Below are 18,940 nucleotides of genomic sequence, written 5' to 3' on the forward strand. Positions count from 1 at the left end.
ATCTTGCTAAAGTCTCCTTCTTGGCTAACCAACAAACATGAACACATGTTTTGTCCTGCACGTTTTGTCTTTAGCTTGCAGAGCGAGCTACCAAACAAATACTCACTGGGGAAAAGTGCACCACAGGCTGGCTAGATCATTAGCTGCGTTACATACCTGCAAATATCACTACAGTCTGGTTAGATGTTGGTGTGGTCCTTACCTTTTAATACCATGAACAACATGATGTCTGCCCACCACATGTAGGCTAAAGTGCGGGGATGTCATTCCCCTGCTGGAGCTCAGCCTGCCAGCTGCTAACACACAAACACAGACTTGGACATGCCTCTTTAGCCAGCTAAGTGGAAAATATCTGTTATTGCCTTTCTTAAGGCCTTTCTTCCCTTTACAAGCACAGTATTTTATTTCTGCCAGTGGGGGTCTTTCAATCAAAAGAACAAAAGAAAGACGTAAGTAGCGTGTGATCATGAAAGTTTCAATGTTAAGCAACCACAACTGCCAGTTCAGATGGAGCTATTCTGCCAAGTCTGCCAAGCCTTAAACTAACTTAAAATCTATTTATGTCAGACTAAAAATAAGAAAAGTGGTTTAGTTCTCAGTTAATGAACTTGGCTTCCCAATATCCCTGTTTATACCCTAATGTTTGTACAGTTGGTGCTAACACTTTTCTAATTAAGTGTGATCTGGAGTTTGTTACAAAAACAGACGTAAACAAAAATGTTTGTCTGTGTGAAATAAATCCACAATGATGAGAGGATGTGAGTTTGTTTGCCAAAAACGAGTATGAGAAGTCTATTTCTGTGTTTGTTAGTGCACCATACGTGCCCTCCTCCCACTCTCACTCTCGTTCCATTCCACCTGGTTTACATCTGTTTACTAAAGCTTGTCTACTTCAGTTTTGTGTACGACACAGCGAGGGTCTCATGAGGTCCACCGTGCCGCACACTAGCAAACGCTCCAACACCGTCAGACTATTTTGGCCCTGACTGCGCTCCTCCGATGTGATACGAGAGCTCTCATGAGATCCGATCAAATTCCAAAACATGATGCTTTACCATCCCACAGCTGGCAGACAAAAACTCTCATCAGAGCTGGTTCTGGCACTGTGTTGCTTCCTTTGGCAAGGCCCTGGATGTGAAGGATGGGAGGTACGTGTGAACTTTCTGAACCGAGCAAACTTCAAGGGGCCATATATCATGTGTCCATTAGAAGACAGCTCTGCCTCGTTCTGTAAATGACAGTGTTTGTCTATGTCTCGCTCTCACACACACCACCCACTCTCTATTCAAGCCAGCCTCTAAATCTCCTTTCTAATCTTTACCTTTTCTTTCTATCTCAGTCTCACTGCTGTGATCCTCCCCGTCTTAGAACCACCATTTTCCTTGTTCCTCTCCCTCGTCTGCTTTATCACTCTCTGTCTCGCCTTTATTCCTGCCTACCTTTTCTCTCTCTCTAACCTCCATCCACATCCCTGGATACAGCTGTAATAAGTCACTCTGCTGTAATTTTGCCCTTCTAAAGGCCTGTAATGATGGGGCTCAGAGGAAGGCTAAGGTGGGGGTGAGATTAGGGTGGGGGGGACTCTTCTCTGCCCAGAAAGAAAACCTTTCATGGGGCTTTTTTGCAATGAGCCTCCAGGGGAAGAGGGCGAAATTGGCCAAATCAGAAAGAGAAAGAGAAAGAGAGAGGCTCATCAGGTCACATTGTCACTTTGTTGTTTCTGTATCAAATGTAAAATAAATCTATTGATCAGTGTGCTGGAGGAGCTGAAAAAAAAGGATTTCTTGTATGACATGCACACAACACAAGCCAGATAAGTAAAACTCTATTTGCAGATTGTTAATAAAAAAGGACACAGTGAGAGGGAAGGGCAACAGTGAGCGAGAAAGAGAGAGGGAGGGTCGTGCAAGGTGACCGAATTGACAAAATACTGTTGAAAGTGACTGATATTTTCTGACATTTAGCAAACTGGCAAACAGTTCAATTCATTTAGCAGATATGTCTGCGGCAGCTTTGGCAATACGGGTTTGTGTATTGGACAAGCCAGATAAGGGCTCACAGTGAGATTCGCTTGGCCTTCTCCACAGACGGAGCCGGTCGACCTGTCAGAGCCCGGGTAAACACAGACATCGGATGATTTCTGAGAGATGTGCCCCTCTCACCGTGGCCTTCTGAGCGCCGCTCCTCATGTTCCTCGCTCCACTAGGCCCTGTGTGTCGACCCGATATGCCTACTGACCTTTTTGCAGAGTTTGAACCACCATCACACAGAGGGGGCGCAGCCTGAGGCCAAGCGGAGAGGAGGGAGAGAGCGAGACAGCGAGCGAGGGGATCCGAGGTGGAGGGGTCGGAACAAAGTGCAGGACTCCACAGCCAGATTACATTACAGGAGATTTACACAATTGCCAACAGCAGGAAAAGACACTGAGGGGAAGAGAGGGTTTTTAAGTTACTAAAATGCTCGAGTAGATAACTCATGCAGATTAATACATCATTTTAATGTATTCTATGTTTTTTCCTTCATTTAAAGGTCACATACTGTAGAAAGTAATATTTCCATGTCATTTTTGGTTATTAAGCAGGTCTAGCTGCTATATAAATACTGTGAAAGTACCAAAACACTCCATAGAGAAAAGCATACAGCACATATTCAGAAACTGTGCCTTCAAAAGAGTCATCAGGGCATCCGTACGGTTGTGATGTCATAACTATAACATCACTGCCCTCCGGGGCAGTGCCTTTCACTTCATTGTCTTTTCAGTTTCTAATCAATCAGGAAGCAGTGAAATTATAACAATTTGTGAGATTTCTTACATCTAAACGAGTTGCAACCTGGAACACAGCAGTACGACATTTGAGCGTCTCACCCTGAGTCAGAGGAAAATGGCCGCCGTGTGAATATGGTCTATGGTGCCTGATCAGGCCTGAAACGCAGCGTTCAAACTGAGGGTGAATAGAGGTGCTGCAGCAACGGACAAATGAAAAAAAATCTATGTTTTTTTGAAAATTAAAGTTACTAGTAACACACAAAATAAAGAATATGAAGCTGAAAATAAGAATATTTTTGTAATTGTAATCTTTTTTTCTTGAATTAGACACAGCCGACAACCATCAGCTGCATGGTAATTTGTCTCTCAGCTTTTATTGGAATTGATGCATTGATAAAAACATCAAATAGACCAACCAGAGACAGGCAGCACAAGACGAGATCAAGACAGCTACACTAACACTAAACACAGTCAGTTTGTATGAACATGTATTGTATGTCCAAAGGCGTGGGGAGGGAGGCGTCATCTCCCTCCGCTGGGGAAAAAATAGTAAAATGGCAAGGCAGCACAAAAATAAAACGCAGATGCGCAAATGCATTCAAGCAGAAAATCCTTGCCTTTAATCCAATTCCTCACGCTTTATTAAAACAGAGCCAGAGAGATAGAGTCAGACAGGGACCATGATGAAGAGACTAACCATGAAGAGGAGGCTCACATTACACAAACATACAGCAACACACACACACACACACACACACTGAAGGAAATCAAAGGAAAATGAGATATGGAGGACCGTGAAGAAAAAAACAAATGCAAATACTCTCTCTCTCCTCCTCTCGCGCTCTGTCTCACATAAAACACATCCACACATGATGACACATTTATGCCTCCTCTCAAAGCTGAGGAAGATTAACACAACTGAAAATACAAACAACCACACACACACACACGCACACACAGGCAAACAGTGTGTCGTCACACTGCTAGATTTATAGACCAGCAGCCGCCTCTGTTGGGTCATATCAGGCCAGGCTGTTGTCCACTTTCTCCATCCCTTTTCTCTTCCCTCTCTTTCTCTCCACACCCTTCCATTATCATTTGATCATCCGTTCTGAAAAGGAGGGTTATTTATAGTACAAGTATGTATGAGTATGAGCAAGTGTGCTAGCGCACGTGCACACAGCATTTTCGTCAGAGGCGCTTTGTTTTTTAATTGTCCGTCTCTGTATTTTGGTGTATGTGGCTGGTTGTCCTTGGCCAAAATGGATAATCGTGCTAATTATAAAGAATTAAGGCCTGTTTCCCTCAGAGGACTGGACCGTGGAGCTGCTTATTTGTTGGTTAGAGGAAATGCGAGGCCTCCCAACATCTCCGCCAGGAATGGCAACACTGGATGAGAGAGGAAGTAAATGTGGTTTCATGCTTGTATGCACCAACACACATGTGCCTGCTGGCTAACAAACACGCACACAAACAAGCAAAACAGTGAAGTCAAAAGTGGCCAGGGTGTTTGAGTTGCTTGCTTTGATATTTATTCTGGTGATTGGGTTGTGTCAGCTACAGGCTTGGGCGATATCCAAAATTTTATATCACCATACTGTCTAAATAAGAACTTTTAGATTAGCACTTAAGTGAAAGAATTAACTGCGAACATAACAGAAAAGCACACAATATTAGTGCAGCTACTCTGCCACTGGTTTCCTTCCCTCTAAGAGGGTCAGCCAGGTGAGAAAAAACACTTTAATAAAGTCAAATTAAAAATGAAAAGAGAGTCAGAGCAGTTCATTTCCTGGTGAAGACTCACACGGTTGTTTGATATTCCATATTGTGAAAAATATCACACATAATAGCAAATATCACGCTCAAATGCCACATTGATTTATATCCTGAAGGTCTTTCATGTCTCAGGAAGAAAATTCTAAAGGCTTGTACCTCGTCCTTAATTGCCCTCGACTTGAGGTTCCTTCTGACAAGACAAGAAACTCAGACTTGTTTTGATTGAGCGGAGACTTAACTTGGACTTAACCCAGAAGGGCTTAAAAATAACTCCAGAAATGATATTGCTGTCGTCTCAATTCACCCTCGTAATGAGCTTGTTTAGATAAAAGACAGCTGAAACATTTTTTAATTTAGTCTGACTGGAAGCTGAAACAAAAAATGATTAAAGCTTGAGTATAACGCTTATTTCTGCGCAGTGTCCTTGAGCAACATACATAACTCCTGTCAGCAGCTTGTGTCGACATAATTTGTCAAACGTAAAATCTATGGGGACGTGAATGTGATGCTGGTGTTTTACACAACAATCAAACATTACAGGATATAACCTTGTGAAAGTTGGTATGTAAATTAGGAAGCCTGAATACAGACACACTACAAGTCCTTTGAAGGTGTACAGTGAGCATACGTCTCTGTGCACATGTGTGGATGCACTGAAGCTTCACCTCGTGCGAATGCGGCTATATGAGACTTTCAGGGTGAAATCTCGTGGAATGATATCAACCTGAGAGACAAGCATAATGAGATAAGGAGCGTTAGAAGAAGATTAAACCATCACCTGGATGCTTCTCCTCATATTTCCACAAAAATAACGATGAACAGAAAGTGTGAGTGGAACATTTGGTATCGCAGCACCAGAGTTGGAAAGGTTTTATTAATGAGGAAAATTAACACAAGTGTTGCATATGCATTAAACGCAAATATAATGGTATATCAGCATCTGTAAAATATCCAGACCACCAGTGTTTGCTCTGGTTTAAAAAACATCTGTGTCATTGATAAATTGCAAGCGTCGTGATTGTTTTTCTTTTGTGGACAGGATGAAATATGGCCAGCATTAGCAGCCGTAAAAGGACCGTGACAACGTAAAAAATATCTTGTGGATTTGTTTTGTGTCACTTAAAGGAGATTCTTTCTATCTTCAGGAAACCTAGTTGATGGAAAAACAGCTGATTTGCGTCGTATTTTTCTTACATTTTTGGCCAAAGCTTAAACATTCCCAGGCGGTCCCTAACATTAAGAAATCATTTTCAGCTTAATTTTAATGTCCGTGTATAAAAACAAGTAGTTCGTCATTCACAGTGAATTTTTAATACCCCTCGTTATGACACATTAAGATATAAATGGGCCTAAACTGCAAAAATTAACACCCTGCGTCAAACATCTGGACTCCTTCTCTCCATCCAGTTCCGTCAGCAAGCTTCTTTACATATTATTCTCCGTGATAACAGAGTGAAATCACTTAATCACTGGCACATTCCTCTTGCAGTAGGACTGGCAGCGCCACATGTCCAGAATCCACGCCAGAAGGAGGGAGAGACGAGGATGAAGAGAGAGGACGGGGGGGGGGAGACAGGAGAGAGAGAAAAAAAGAGCCTGAACCCACTGTCAGCTCAGTGAAGCAGAGAGGGAGGGAAACACGCGCCGACATGGAGACGATTCTCTGGGAGTAGCACACACACATGCACACACACATTGGTTTACAAAAACGTTCCTTTCTTTATTCATGGATCTATAAACCTATAAACATCCACACCTGCCACAGATGCCTGACTGTACATATGTGGGCCGACATAAACACAGATCCACCGAAGCACGGATTTATGTTTCTGCAGCACAAGTTACAGACTCTGCAGCATTTAACAATTCTAAAAATATCCGAACCAGACATGCAGGATGAGCACATACGTACGCGGACAAGGAAACACACATACACACACACACACACACACACACACACACAGCAGTGAGGCTGTGGTGGAGCTGAGGACACAGCAGGGCTGGCTGCCTGAGGGAGTCAGCAGAAGGTGAGCAGAGATAAGGCTGTGTGATTGTGACTGCATGTCAGAGAGAATCTGCACAACACAACAGTGCTGCATTCCCCACGCCACACACAAACAGTCTACACAACACAAACAGATACACACAAACTTTTTATATATGCAGCGTGCATAACCTGCAGCAGTGTAGCAAAACAGGGAGCTTAAACGACACGTGGACTGGATGTACGAGTGTTTCTGGTACATTATTTAGTTTATTAAGCTCATTTCATGCTTGATGATCTGAAAGACAACAAAGGCAGAATAATAAAACACAAGATGCACTTGAACACATGGTAAGCTGACTGCTGTGCATGTGTTCAACACCTCCATAAGAAGAATGACTCCATTTGTTACCTAAAAACAAAACCCAAACACTCTGGAGACAGAAATAAAGCAAACTACAGCAGTCATTTTATCAGCGCCATGAATCAGTTTCAAGAATATGTCTCGTAAAAAGTTGCAGTAGTTCTGTTTTTCTTTGCTTTGACCTGCTGTAGTCAGTCTGTAGTCTTTTCATTGTGGAATAAAACGAGAGTTACTGCACAAAATCAGTAAAATCACCGGTTCGCGAGGCTGAACATCAAGTCAAACAGCTCCATCTCAGCGGCTGCCTCTGCTGCAGACTGAACATGCTGAATCAGGCAAACAGCGGCTGATAACAGCCGATTAGATCCAACAGTGCCAGGGCCTTAAATGCTGCGGATTGTCTGTGTGAGTGTGTGTGTTTATGTCTGTGAATGGATTTGTGTCTTGTGAAAGGGATGTGTGTGTTATTTTTGTATTTATCTAGACACAAAACATGCACGCATCCATACGCACATGCACATGCGACCCAGATATGTACATTTACACATAAACGCCCTGAGAAATAGCGAACTCAAGGGTGTTTTATGGCTGAAGAAGATCTCAGCAAAAAGTGGTACCTAAGCACTTTGTGAATAAATGCTAAAACCCAATTTCCAGCTCAGTGTAAGCAGAGTTCTTATGTGCTGATCTCAGGTCTCGACCACACAAATGGAGATAAATCTGAAAGCACTTTTTAGTGTTGAAACTTTTCTGTCAACACTGGAGTTTTTGGAACAAATATCTAAAAGTCGCCGCTCACATTGACAAAAATGTTCAAATGTCCTCTTTTATCTCAAACTGCTACATTTACACTTTTAACAATCGCTGTTGGTGACGTATTCATTCCCTCCTGTGACTGTGAAGTTTCTGCTTCAATAGAGATATGTGCTGTTGTTGACATATTGTGTGTCTATCGTCAGATGAAGCGCAACTAAAATAAAACATGAAGTTGATCGACTGTCATAACTGCTGCCTTACAAATTCCTTAGGTACTGCATGGGACTACAGAACTAAATCAATATTTCATACTCATGCAGACTTCTGACAAGATAAAACTGAAAAATATGATAACAAAACCTCAATTAGACGATCGCAGTAGGACTCATATCTCTGTTTTTCATGTCTGCACAATTTAGCCACGACGAGGATCTACTGAAAAACACAGTTTTTATTGATTAAACTTAAAGATGAAAGCCATTAATGAGCTTTTTGATGAATCCACATTAGCCTGTAGCCTTCACTGTCTTTGTTTCATTTTTCACTCACTTGCCATAATCTAGAATTACACTGATTTCCCATAAAATTGCAAGTGCAGCCTGGTAGCCAGAATAAGAAGATGGCATTTTACCGCAAACGTCGATACGTTCAAATTTGTACGTGTCAACATTTCTACAATACTTGTCATATTATGTTCTCATTACATTTATATGTGCTGTCATGTCAAGGAAAGTGGTCCCTCTGACGTAAACACCTTCAACTGGATTCACACACAAGCCACATTACTCACCTACTGCAATTCATGAAGTTCTTCTCCTTCATTGAGAGTAGATGAATAAAAAACCTTGAACATAACTGATCCCACAAAGACATGGTATGAACTGAAGAACAATGAATTGGTGTTCTTACTAAATGTACTTCACCATTTCCTTCCACTACTGGTACAGCCGTTATCTATATCACATATACAAAAAGAGACTCAGAGCCACTGATCATCATCCTTGGCTTTAAACGACTCAGTGTCATAAAAAAATATGAAAGACCACTGAAATAGTTTCTTGATAGTAAACGAAAAGGCTGAAAACCCTCACTTTCAGCTTTTCATTATGGCTTTGGCAGTTGTAAGGACTCGGAAATCCAAGTAGAAGCAGGAACATAACACTACTAAGAAAAGCTACTTAAAATTAATACAAAATGATAAGTGATATCTAAAGAAAAACTGACAGTGTCAATCCAAATTTCCAAAGTTATCCATTAGTTTCAACTTATGTAGAAGAAAACTCATTGTCACCATGGATTTTGTGTAGAAGCTTGAACTCACAGACAATGGATTAACGAGCAACCCTGTTAACTGGTTGACAGCTGCTGGAGCTGAACCCGCAGCTTCTGCAGGAATAAACACTTACTTAAGGGTCGAGGCCAGCGCAGAGGTTTAAACTTTTGGGATTTCAAAAGCAGATTTTTCTTCACACTCAACCTGTCTTCGGCATTAAGCTGTGGAGGAGCCAAAACCTGGGAGATGCTTTAATGCACTGTAGTTCTCTCTTATTTGACTGCTTCATGGAGGGAAATGCACAAACACAATATGAACAAACAGAGAGGAGATGGAGAAAAAGAAAAGACACTGAAGGATGATAGAAAGAAACGGAGTCCCTGGTGAGTGCTGTCTTTGGTCAGAGGCTAAATTGAACACACCCTCTGTGCCTGCTGTAGCTTGCTATCTTACAGCTACTTTACAGTAAGGCGCTCAAGTAAAGACAATTAATCCTCTGATCAAAATCACGTAAATATCGAGCAGAAATTCAGTTCTCTTTATGTGTGAATGCAGCTAGCATGTAAGGCTTAGCTAGATTGGTAGCTTCCAGCTAGGTGGGCTAGTTCCAGTAACCAGGCTTCGTCTTGCCCTCTTTGCCCATTTGGCTGACATCACGGTGGCTCTGTCCACACTTTTCTTTTCACAGTTAATAAGAGAAATTCAGTATTCAAAGATAATAAAAGAAGTATCAATTTTTATTTGGCAGAACATTTTTGCTCTTTTAAGATGTCTTTCAGATGCTCCGAGGAGATAAATACAGTGAGCATCATAGAAAGCAGCTATGTTGGAGCAGTCAGTGGTCAAGCACTTTGCTCAAGCGTACATCGTCTCCCCAGCTGTCTTGGAAATTGAGATGCTGAACGAGCCTCCTTCCTTGAACATCAGTCTAGCGCTGCCTTAGAAATAAGAATCTTTTCTTTGACATTTAACCATATAGGTCTCCCACTGAGATGAGATTATTTCTCTTGCGTTGAATGATGTTGCCAAATGCCATTCCCAGATACTGCTGCTTCAAATAAAACACCCACAAATGCACAGATATAAGCACACATGCATCCGATCAAAATTATCCGCAAGGCCCATTCGGCTGCTGTCAGTGTGTGATTCTGGAGGGCAGATGCAGGCCATGCGATTGGTTAATATGCTGAGACACAATCCCCGTGTTTCTCAGTGTCAAGTGTCAACTAAACAGCAGTGTGACCCCTCAGTTGACCTGTCTCTCCTCACACAGCAATTTAAACTTGCACTGGGTTTCCAAATTGTTATTCTATGTATATATTTTTATCTTACAAGGTTATGTGAGCTTACTGCCTGTCTGCTTACTGTTATATTTGTGTGGTTTAAGTGTTTTGCATGAATATTGTTTGCGTGTGTGTGTGCATCCTTTTTGGCAGAGGCTGAGGAAAGAGCAAAAGGGAGGCTGGGAGTGCGAACAAGTCAAACTTAAATGAGAGGCTGATTCTCCCCGGAGCACAGTCCTAATCGAGGCTGTGACTAGAATGACAAAATGTCCAACTTAACTCCCGCTGCATCACTCCCAGGAACACAACCATCAAACACAACCAGCACTTAATTAGCTTCTCACTTGCTGACTTCACCGGCTTTGCTCCACGCGCGTGTGTGTGTGTGTGTGTCTTCAGCCCAAGGCTCTGTCTGAACACATTTCAGCAAATAGAATCCAATTTGTTTAACTTCTATTGAATACAAGTCGGGGGGATTGGCACACAGAGGCTGGTGACAGTGGACTGTGAACAGTGTGTGGGATTCTGATAACATGCATTGGTCCTCTTGTGCTAAACAGGCTTTCAAAATCCAGCCACAGAGCTCTTTTATCCAATGTTCACCATTTATATCTGATTTTCCAACTACAAACAAGCTAAGTGGTCAGAGCAAAGCAGTGCTCCAGGCCTACCTGTGTTACTTGGCATCTTGCCATTGCTGATCTGCTTGAGTCTCTTCTGGTGGGATTTGCCGTTGTAGTGGATCTGGGCCTGTGCGGCTGAATTGAGTTGGATGTTGCACACCTCACACAAGGTGTAGCTCCGCTGCTTTCTCTCCCTTTTAGGTCTGAGGAGCGGAGAAGACAGGGTGCCCCCTGGTGACTGCTCGTCTGATACTGCACCCTCATCCTGGGTGTCGCAGCAGGGCTCGACGTCCATCTGCACCCCCAGAATGGCGCCGAACCCTCTCCTGTTCAGCTCGGCGCTCGGCAGAGGTGATGGGCTGAACGGACGTTTCATACCTGTGATAGGAGAAGAGGACACAGAGGAAGAATAACCTGGTCAACACTTAGAGGTTCACATTGCAGCTCAGGTGTCAGACCACTTTTTGCAAATGTGACTGTAAGTGCATATATCTGTTTCTGAAGGGCCCCAGCGTCTACATGTGCAACACAGCAAGGCACAGAGCGAGTCTGAGTCCTGTCTCACCCAGCACACAAAGCCAGCCTGTTACAACCTGACAGCCGCAGAGAACACACGGGCAAAAAATACCCCTGATTCCTAAAGCTTTGTAGAGGACTGTGTGGAATCTGACCCCCTTGTTCTTGTCTCATGTAAGTCATGCTTGTCAGCACCCTCCAAACAAAGTGATACCTGCACTGTGCACACACACACACACACACACTCATGAAGACATCAGGAAACAAAAGACACACTGCACAGTTGAGGTCCAAGCCAAGGTGGTCCTTGGGTGCAATGACGCACCACATGGGGGAGACAGAGTGCTGTAGTGGGGCTCTCTGAGGACCACTAAGGCCACTTTGTCAAGCTGCTTCACATGTTATGACTCCATGCCTGCTTGCTGCCTCTGTGGAGGATCTCAGCCAAGTGATGCCTGAATCAGTTTGGCAAAAAAAAAACAACTAAAAAACAAGTGGGAGTCCAGGGTTATGAAACAGCTCTGATGATGTTTGCTGACATTACGGTTCAAATTAGAACGGCTGATTTACGGACACAGCAGCATTAAATATACAAACATGTGGGAGCTTAAGCTGACACACTTCTCCAAATCCACTGTTTGTACGAGTGCCCTGACTGACCTCGGTGTATTTGGGGGTTGTGAGTAAAGCGGAACAGTGAAACCGGAAAGAGACAAACAAGCAAAGTGATGTTTCTGTCAAAAAAAGGCAGCCGCTTGGACACCTCGGATTTTCCGTGGGGGGCTCTGCGGTCAGAGAAAAAACCTTTCCAAGGAAATGCAGTCAGAGAGGAGAGCTGTTTGTTTCGCATGCAGCTACTGTCTCTATAAATAAATGAAAAGGCAGGTCTACAGTAGCTCTGTGAAGGATTGAGACATCACCATTGGAAAAAAGTCCCTGAAATACACCCAGCTGTGCATCTCTGCTGCTGGCTGCCTCCGCCTTGAGTTATTTACGTAAATACCCAAACCGCTCACACACACACACACACACACACACACACACACACACACACACACACACACACACACACACAGAGAAAGAAAAAGAAAAAAAGTGAAAAAAGAGTCTATGATGCATGCATACCTAGACACACACACACACACACACACACACGCTGGTCAAAAACACATTAGGGCAAGCAGCCTCCATGAAAGCTGCTATTCACGTTGCCAATCTGGGAGCACTCAAGAGGCTCCATCAGATGTTTTCTCAAAAGCTTTGAGCAGCGCTGCTCTCTGGCACCGAATGAAAAAAATCTCTGTGGTCCTTGACCACGCAACCTCCTCACGCTGCCAAACTACTCCGCTAGCCGCCCTAAATTAGCCTGGTTGTAAAAACAAACAGTCTGTGACGACCTGCGGAAGATAACACACAGGGCCGCCGCAACCTTGCATCTTCAGAACAGATTAATAGACCATCTCAAAGATAAACGCACTTCAAATGTGTAGCCTGACCTCATGCTTGCCATTTTGTGATACAGTTTAGTTCTTCTACTTCTCATCATGTAAACATTACTTTTAGCTTTGAATGCTAACAGTGATTTCTGTTTTTGAAGCAGTTTGGTGTCAATAAAGTTCACCTTATAGATTCACTGGGTGTTTATGCAGCATGACACACAAATTGGGCCGAGTGCTGAGAGGAAAAATATATTTACCCGCGACAGCATCTGCATGTTGAACGCGAGCAGAGTTGTTTCAGAGCACCAGGAAAACTTCAACAGTGACACAAGTACTTAAAACACAAACTGTGCTATTTGAGGTTAACTCCGGAACAATTTTGTTTTCATTTTGAGCTGCACTTCACACAGGCCCCCGAAACACATTTTCTAAATCAACCTTTCACTTGGAGTGCTGCACAATTACACATTCCTTTCTGCCAAATTTAGAGACATTTTTGGTATTTTCTTTACTTAATATTTGCTACTCCTGGAACTGTGGATTTGCTTAGAAAAAGGCATGTACAACTGTGCACCAATCAGGATTATAGCAACATATGAGTCAGAATCTGATGATACTCGGTGGGTTGCTTGACAGCCAAACGTGATCAAACTGCACCAACACCATCCTGATGAAGCAGATAAGGTGAGACTGTGAGTGTTAAACCCAAAGATGTTTTTGTAACTTCAACTGGTGCTTCTATGGTCACAAATATTTAATTAGTTATAGAGAGTAAGAGTGTGATGTGATGAATGATTAAGTTGTACTTTCAATTTTAAAGGATATAATTCCATCCAATTCATTGCTGGACTATCACACCTGGATTTGTACAGATCAACAGAGCCTTGGTTTTATACCCAGACAACCGTGGTTTCCATCCAAATTCTTCTTTCAAAAGAAGGTTAGGGTTGGAAGCTCAAATAATATTCACCAAAACATAAACAACAAAAAAAAATACAACCCTTCAGGGATTCAACAATGAACAACAAATGATAGAAATTCAGTTCGTTACAAAGTTTGGTTTCTCAAATCTGTTCTGAGTAAACCCTCTTCCCAGACAAATCAATAAAGGATCTCTGGCAATGTTATCAGTTCTGTTCAGCTGAGTGTTTCCCCCACAAGTGAACCCTCTAAAAAAGAATATGAAGCAAACATCCTTCAGTACCAGTCAGTTGATCATCTTCTTGCACACAGGATGTGTGTCTGGTGGTAAAGCTGCAGGATACCGGTAAGCTAGCTGTGTTCTCTTTAAAGTGTGTTCTTTTTGAAGGCTTACTGTAAGATGTGCGCCTCGTGTGCGTCAGCAGCCGTGGGATGGAGGGGAAAATAAATAAAATAATGAGAGAGTCATCAGTCCTGCTTTTGACTTGGATGATCGAGGTTGAAAGCTTGAAAGTCCGTCCTCTTCCAGAAATCATGACATTCCTGGCCATGTTGTCATGCAAAAGCAGACTTAGATTGTTTGGTGAGTGTTAAACCAGAAAATGCTACTTAATTTATTGTTCCATGACAACCTGCGACTTAATTGAGTTTTAAAAATTATCTTTTAACATGACAAACATCTTGTGAAATTCATGGCACAATTCAAATGGGATCATAAATGTGTCTCTTGCCGTTCACAACTGTTTTATGAAATAAGGTCCGATGGTGTTCCAACAGAAGACGGAGTGACTTCACCTCTCTATAAAAACGTTTACAAACTTCCAGCTTTAGGTAGAAGTCGTGTGAGACAAGAGTCCATGCTGTGTCTGCACACAGAGATCTGTAGGCTGATGCAGGACAGGAGATTGTCAGGGGGTAACCCTGGGGGAGGAGAGGGAGGGCAGGAGGCTCTGCCAGCCTTGCCATGTCCGCTGTTTCCGCTGTCTGATGTGCCCCTCCGCCTACACCTCCTCCCTCGGCACATGGGAACCATCAATCACTGCTGTGATCTTGTTGAAAGGCCCGGGCTCACCCAGCATAGCGGCCCAGCAATAAAAACTCTATTTATGATCTTGTGTCTGCTGCTCACTGATCCTGAAATACTATTGCACTTTCCCCAGCTCAAACCAGCTCTAACCACCGGCCCACCGCGGCGAGCACCCCCACCCATCCACTGTGGCCACACTTGGCATCGGGCCGTTCGGTTCTTCCTGGTGCAGCACTGACTTCCAGATGGACCAGTGCAAACACTGCCGGCATGTTAGCAGCTCCTAAATCACACTGATGAGAGCTGGACAACAAGTGGAGGTCGATGGGGAAGTCAGCGGGACACAAGCACATGCACGCACTCCTCACACACACACACACACACACACACACACACGCATGCATGTGTGCATTTACAAACAAAAGTTGCCCTCAGATTCTGTCAACAAGGAGAGAGCAATTCAGCAAACATGCACGAATGAACAGAGGCATTTAGACTTGAGTCAATTCATCCTCTGCTGCCCAGACTGACCTCAGCAATATAAACAAACACAATGAACCAAAAACGAAATCCAATCAAGCGAACACGCAGAGAAACAGCCAGAACACACATTCTGTGTCCACCGCCTCTGAGGAGATAAACAGATACACATGCATGAAAGAAAGTGGACGCCAGACTAAACAACTGAATGCAGAAATGTCAATAGTCTTGACAGTCAGGAGATGTAAGCAGTATGGCTGCAGGCGAGGATGTACGGCTTCCCTGTCTGACGTGTATCAGGCGGGTGAGGATCAAAATTTTCCTGACAATCAACCACAGCTCAGACAGGTTACTTTATCATGTCAGTGATGGCAGAGAGACATGGAGAGAGAGAGAGAGAGAGAGAGAGAGATTGGTGTAGGGGCAAAAAGGCGCTTGTATAATTGGCATTATCAAAGTATCATTACTGTCATCACCTCTGTATTGTTGTAACTGCACAACTACAGAACAGGCCTGAGGTCTTTGAAGTTCAGTGTCTTTGTGTCCAGTCTATCGGTGCTGATTATGTTACGTCCAGGCTGCGGCTCTCTAATGAGTGTAATTATACAGGAATCAGTAGTGCGCTTATTGAAGAAGAAGCTCCCGCTATAGTGGCTCGGGAGTCGAAAGCTGGGACCGAGTGTTTGCAGCCCCCGTCACCCCCAGCCCGAGCCTAGGAGTAAATAAAAGGCAGTGGCACATAAATTGATGTGTTTTCTCTAATCTCTGTTTGCAGCAGTTCTCTGGCAGCGCATAGGGAGGGCATTTGTTCACAGTGCATGTCTTTGCTAGTGCGTGAGTGTGTTAGTGTGTCCTAGCTAAAAAAAGAAAAACAAGGTTTCACCTGGGGAAATTTATACACTGATCCTATCACCGAGGCTGTATTGCATATGTGTGTGTGTGTGTGCATGTGCAGGTTAGCACACACAGCAGACAGAGGGTATTAGAAAAGATAACAGAACAGGAATTTAGAGCAAAATAGAGAAGGGGATAAGCAGGGTAGAAACACGACTTCTGATTAAAGGACCTGGCTAATAAAGAAAGGGCAGCTTACTGTGTGTAACAAGTAAACAAACCTGCACATCCAGCGTGAATACACTGCTGGAAGGTCCTGAAGTATCATTTTGTCCTTGATTGGAGCTTACTTAGTTTAATGTAGATAGTCCACTGCAAACACTAGTGTTATTTTGTTCTAAAGATTCAGTGCAACTTAGATTCAAGCGCAGTATTTATTAACAACTCCAGTATTGTCTCAGCGTCAATGAGGTCATGTTTTCTCACCTGTTTGTTGGTTTGTCAGCAGGATTAAACGAAAAATTAACTGAATGGATCACAATGAAACTTGGATGGAGGACGGATCGGAACGGACTACCTTGGCTTGATTTAACTAAAGGAGACTGCTGAGGGCTTGGAAGAGGTATACACTCACCTGAGTGCCATTCTAGTTTTATATGAGATGATAGACACTGCACTAAAGTTGACAATATTTTTATTTGTACACAAAGTATTGGATCAACAGACCAAATGCATCTCTAGAGCTGCTGCTGGTTCACTACGATTTTAAATATGTATGACAATCACTTCTGTTCAGATGGAGATATTGTTTGTTGCTCTTTTCTTATAGCAATTATTGAAGCAAGCATTTACTGTAGGTTCAATACTTGCTATATCAAGGCTACCTCCAGTGCACAGACTGTGCCCATGGTCTCCTCACTCCAGCTGGGCTGTGCAGCTTCAGCACTTCCCTTATCACTGCTGGAGTTTGCTTTTCAACCTCTATGCTGTCTTCCTCTTTCATGCTAAGCACGCCGTCAACAAGCAGTTACAGTGTGTGTCTGTGTGTGTGTCTGTGTTCGTTACCCCTCACTTCTTTCCTTGTTCTCAGGATACGTTTCCAACATGCACCCTCCTGGGAACAGCTATTAATGTGTGCTGGATGGTCTCAGATAGTTTGAAAAACAGACTCTCTTTCGTGCTCTTTGAATGTGGTCGTCTGTAAGCACAAACACAACTGCATGTGTATGTGGTTCCTTGTGCAAGCGTGCAAGCCAAGGATAAAAGAAAATATTTTCACATTTACATGTACAATTACGGATTGTGTGCATTCATAGCAACATGGTCAACAGCCTTTACAGTATAAATATATCTTTCTGTAAGAATAGTGCTAAATTGCAAAGGTTTATTGATGTAACAAATACTGCAGAATAAAAGAGGACTCAGGCACAGTGAGCATGCAATCGTTTTCTCTGGAGAACAGTTTAATTTTCTTTTATATTTATATATTTCTCTTTTCTTGGAAATTCTGTGAAAAACCGCTCAGCATTTAAGTTGAAGTGGTACTTGATGAACAACATTGAACAGATTGTATGAAAGGAGCCTTCTAGACGTTGTGTATGAGTTTTTTAACAATACGCCTATGTAAGTATGAGGACAAACATCTGCTCCTCTGGATGCTATTTTTTTATATATATATATATATATATATATATATATATACATACATATATATATATATATATATTGCTGTTAAATGCTAAATAAAAAATAGATGGAAGTATTAATCTCATTAAATCATATTAAATAGGCAAATATCTAATCTAAAGCTTCATGTATAAACATTACGTTAAGCGGTCACTTGTGGTTGTTGTTGACAGTGGCTGGCATTAGACCATTGTGACTGTGTAATGAATATTTTTTTCTTGGCTGAGCTGTCAAAATGATGTCTCTTTGGCATGAGTACATATGAGTGGACCTTCAAAAGCGCAGCCTCCTTGCATAAATAAACAAATAGAGGTAACAGATAAGGTAACAGACGCTATTACACATTTCATTTAATAGCAGTTTTATACCTGGAATCTAATCTAAATATTTCATTCACTGGCCAAATAGAATTACTTACTTCAGTAGCCTGCTCAAGGACACTTTGACATGCAGCTGGGGAAGACAGAGAATCGAACCAGCGACCTTCTGATTACTGGACGACCTGCTCTACCTCCTGAGCTACAGTAGAAGGTTTAAGGTTTTGAGTTCTCAACGGTGTGGAACGCAGCATGAGTACCACAGTGATTTAGGGAGTTTTTCTTGTTGCTAAATTAAGCAAACCACTAACTGCTGCCAACCGTAGCTAGCTGCCGTTAGCTCGGTTAGCCATGGAGCTACTGATCCTATTACAGTAGCTGACTCAGCCAGGAGCCAAACCCAATCAGACAGACTTCTGATTGGGATTTCATTCAAACCTTTGAATAAAATGTTGCCCACTCCTTTGTTGCCTTCTGCTCAACACTTCACAAGACTAGTTGTGTGCCCTGCCTCTCTGTACTGTACTATATTAAATCACATATTTCCTTGGACTTCCCTTCCTGCGCTTGTGTCACGCTTCGAATCAAGCCTAGCAAGAGAATTAGACGGCAAAAAAACAGATTTCACAATTTTGCAAATGGTGCACAAGCACAGTGCTGAATAGGCCGACTTCATCCAGTGTGGCCCTTTTCATTTTCAACCACAAAAAAACAGACCAGTCCAGCTTTTGCACAACTATTCAAACATCCGCCTGCCTGAAGCGTGCTAAAGTTAGCCCGAGCAGGAAAACAGGCCCATATTCGCCTTGTTCACATTCAACCACAAACTCAACTGGGGAACTGCCCAATAGGAGTAACCACAGACACTGGGAGCGGTTCCATACAACACTAGAT

The 18,940-nt window shown here is 42.8% G+C and overlaps 1 protein-coding gene across 2 annotated transcripts in view; it reads right to left on the reverse strand.

Annotated features, from left to right (window-relative positions):
* Positions 1–18,940, reverse strand: part of znf385c (zinc finger protein 385C) — a 156,165-nt gene that overhangs the window by 80,282 nt on the left and 56,943 nt on the right. For both annotated transcript variants that reach the window (XM_073495235.1, XM_073495234.1), the window contains exon 2: positions 10,875–11,204. In XM_073495235.1, coding sequence (XP_073351336.1) covers positions 10,875–11,204 — 330 coding nt within the window. The remainder of the gene's footprint in view (positions 1–10,874; positions 11,205–18,940) is intronic.

Source organism: Pagrus major, chromosome 23, assembly GCF_040436345.1.
Source record: "Pagrus major chromosome 23, Pma_NU_1.0".
Taxonomy (NCBI): Eukaryota; Metazoa; Chordata; class Actinopteri; order Spariformes; family Sparidae; genus Pagrus; species Pagrus major.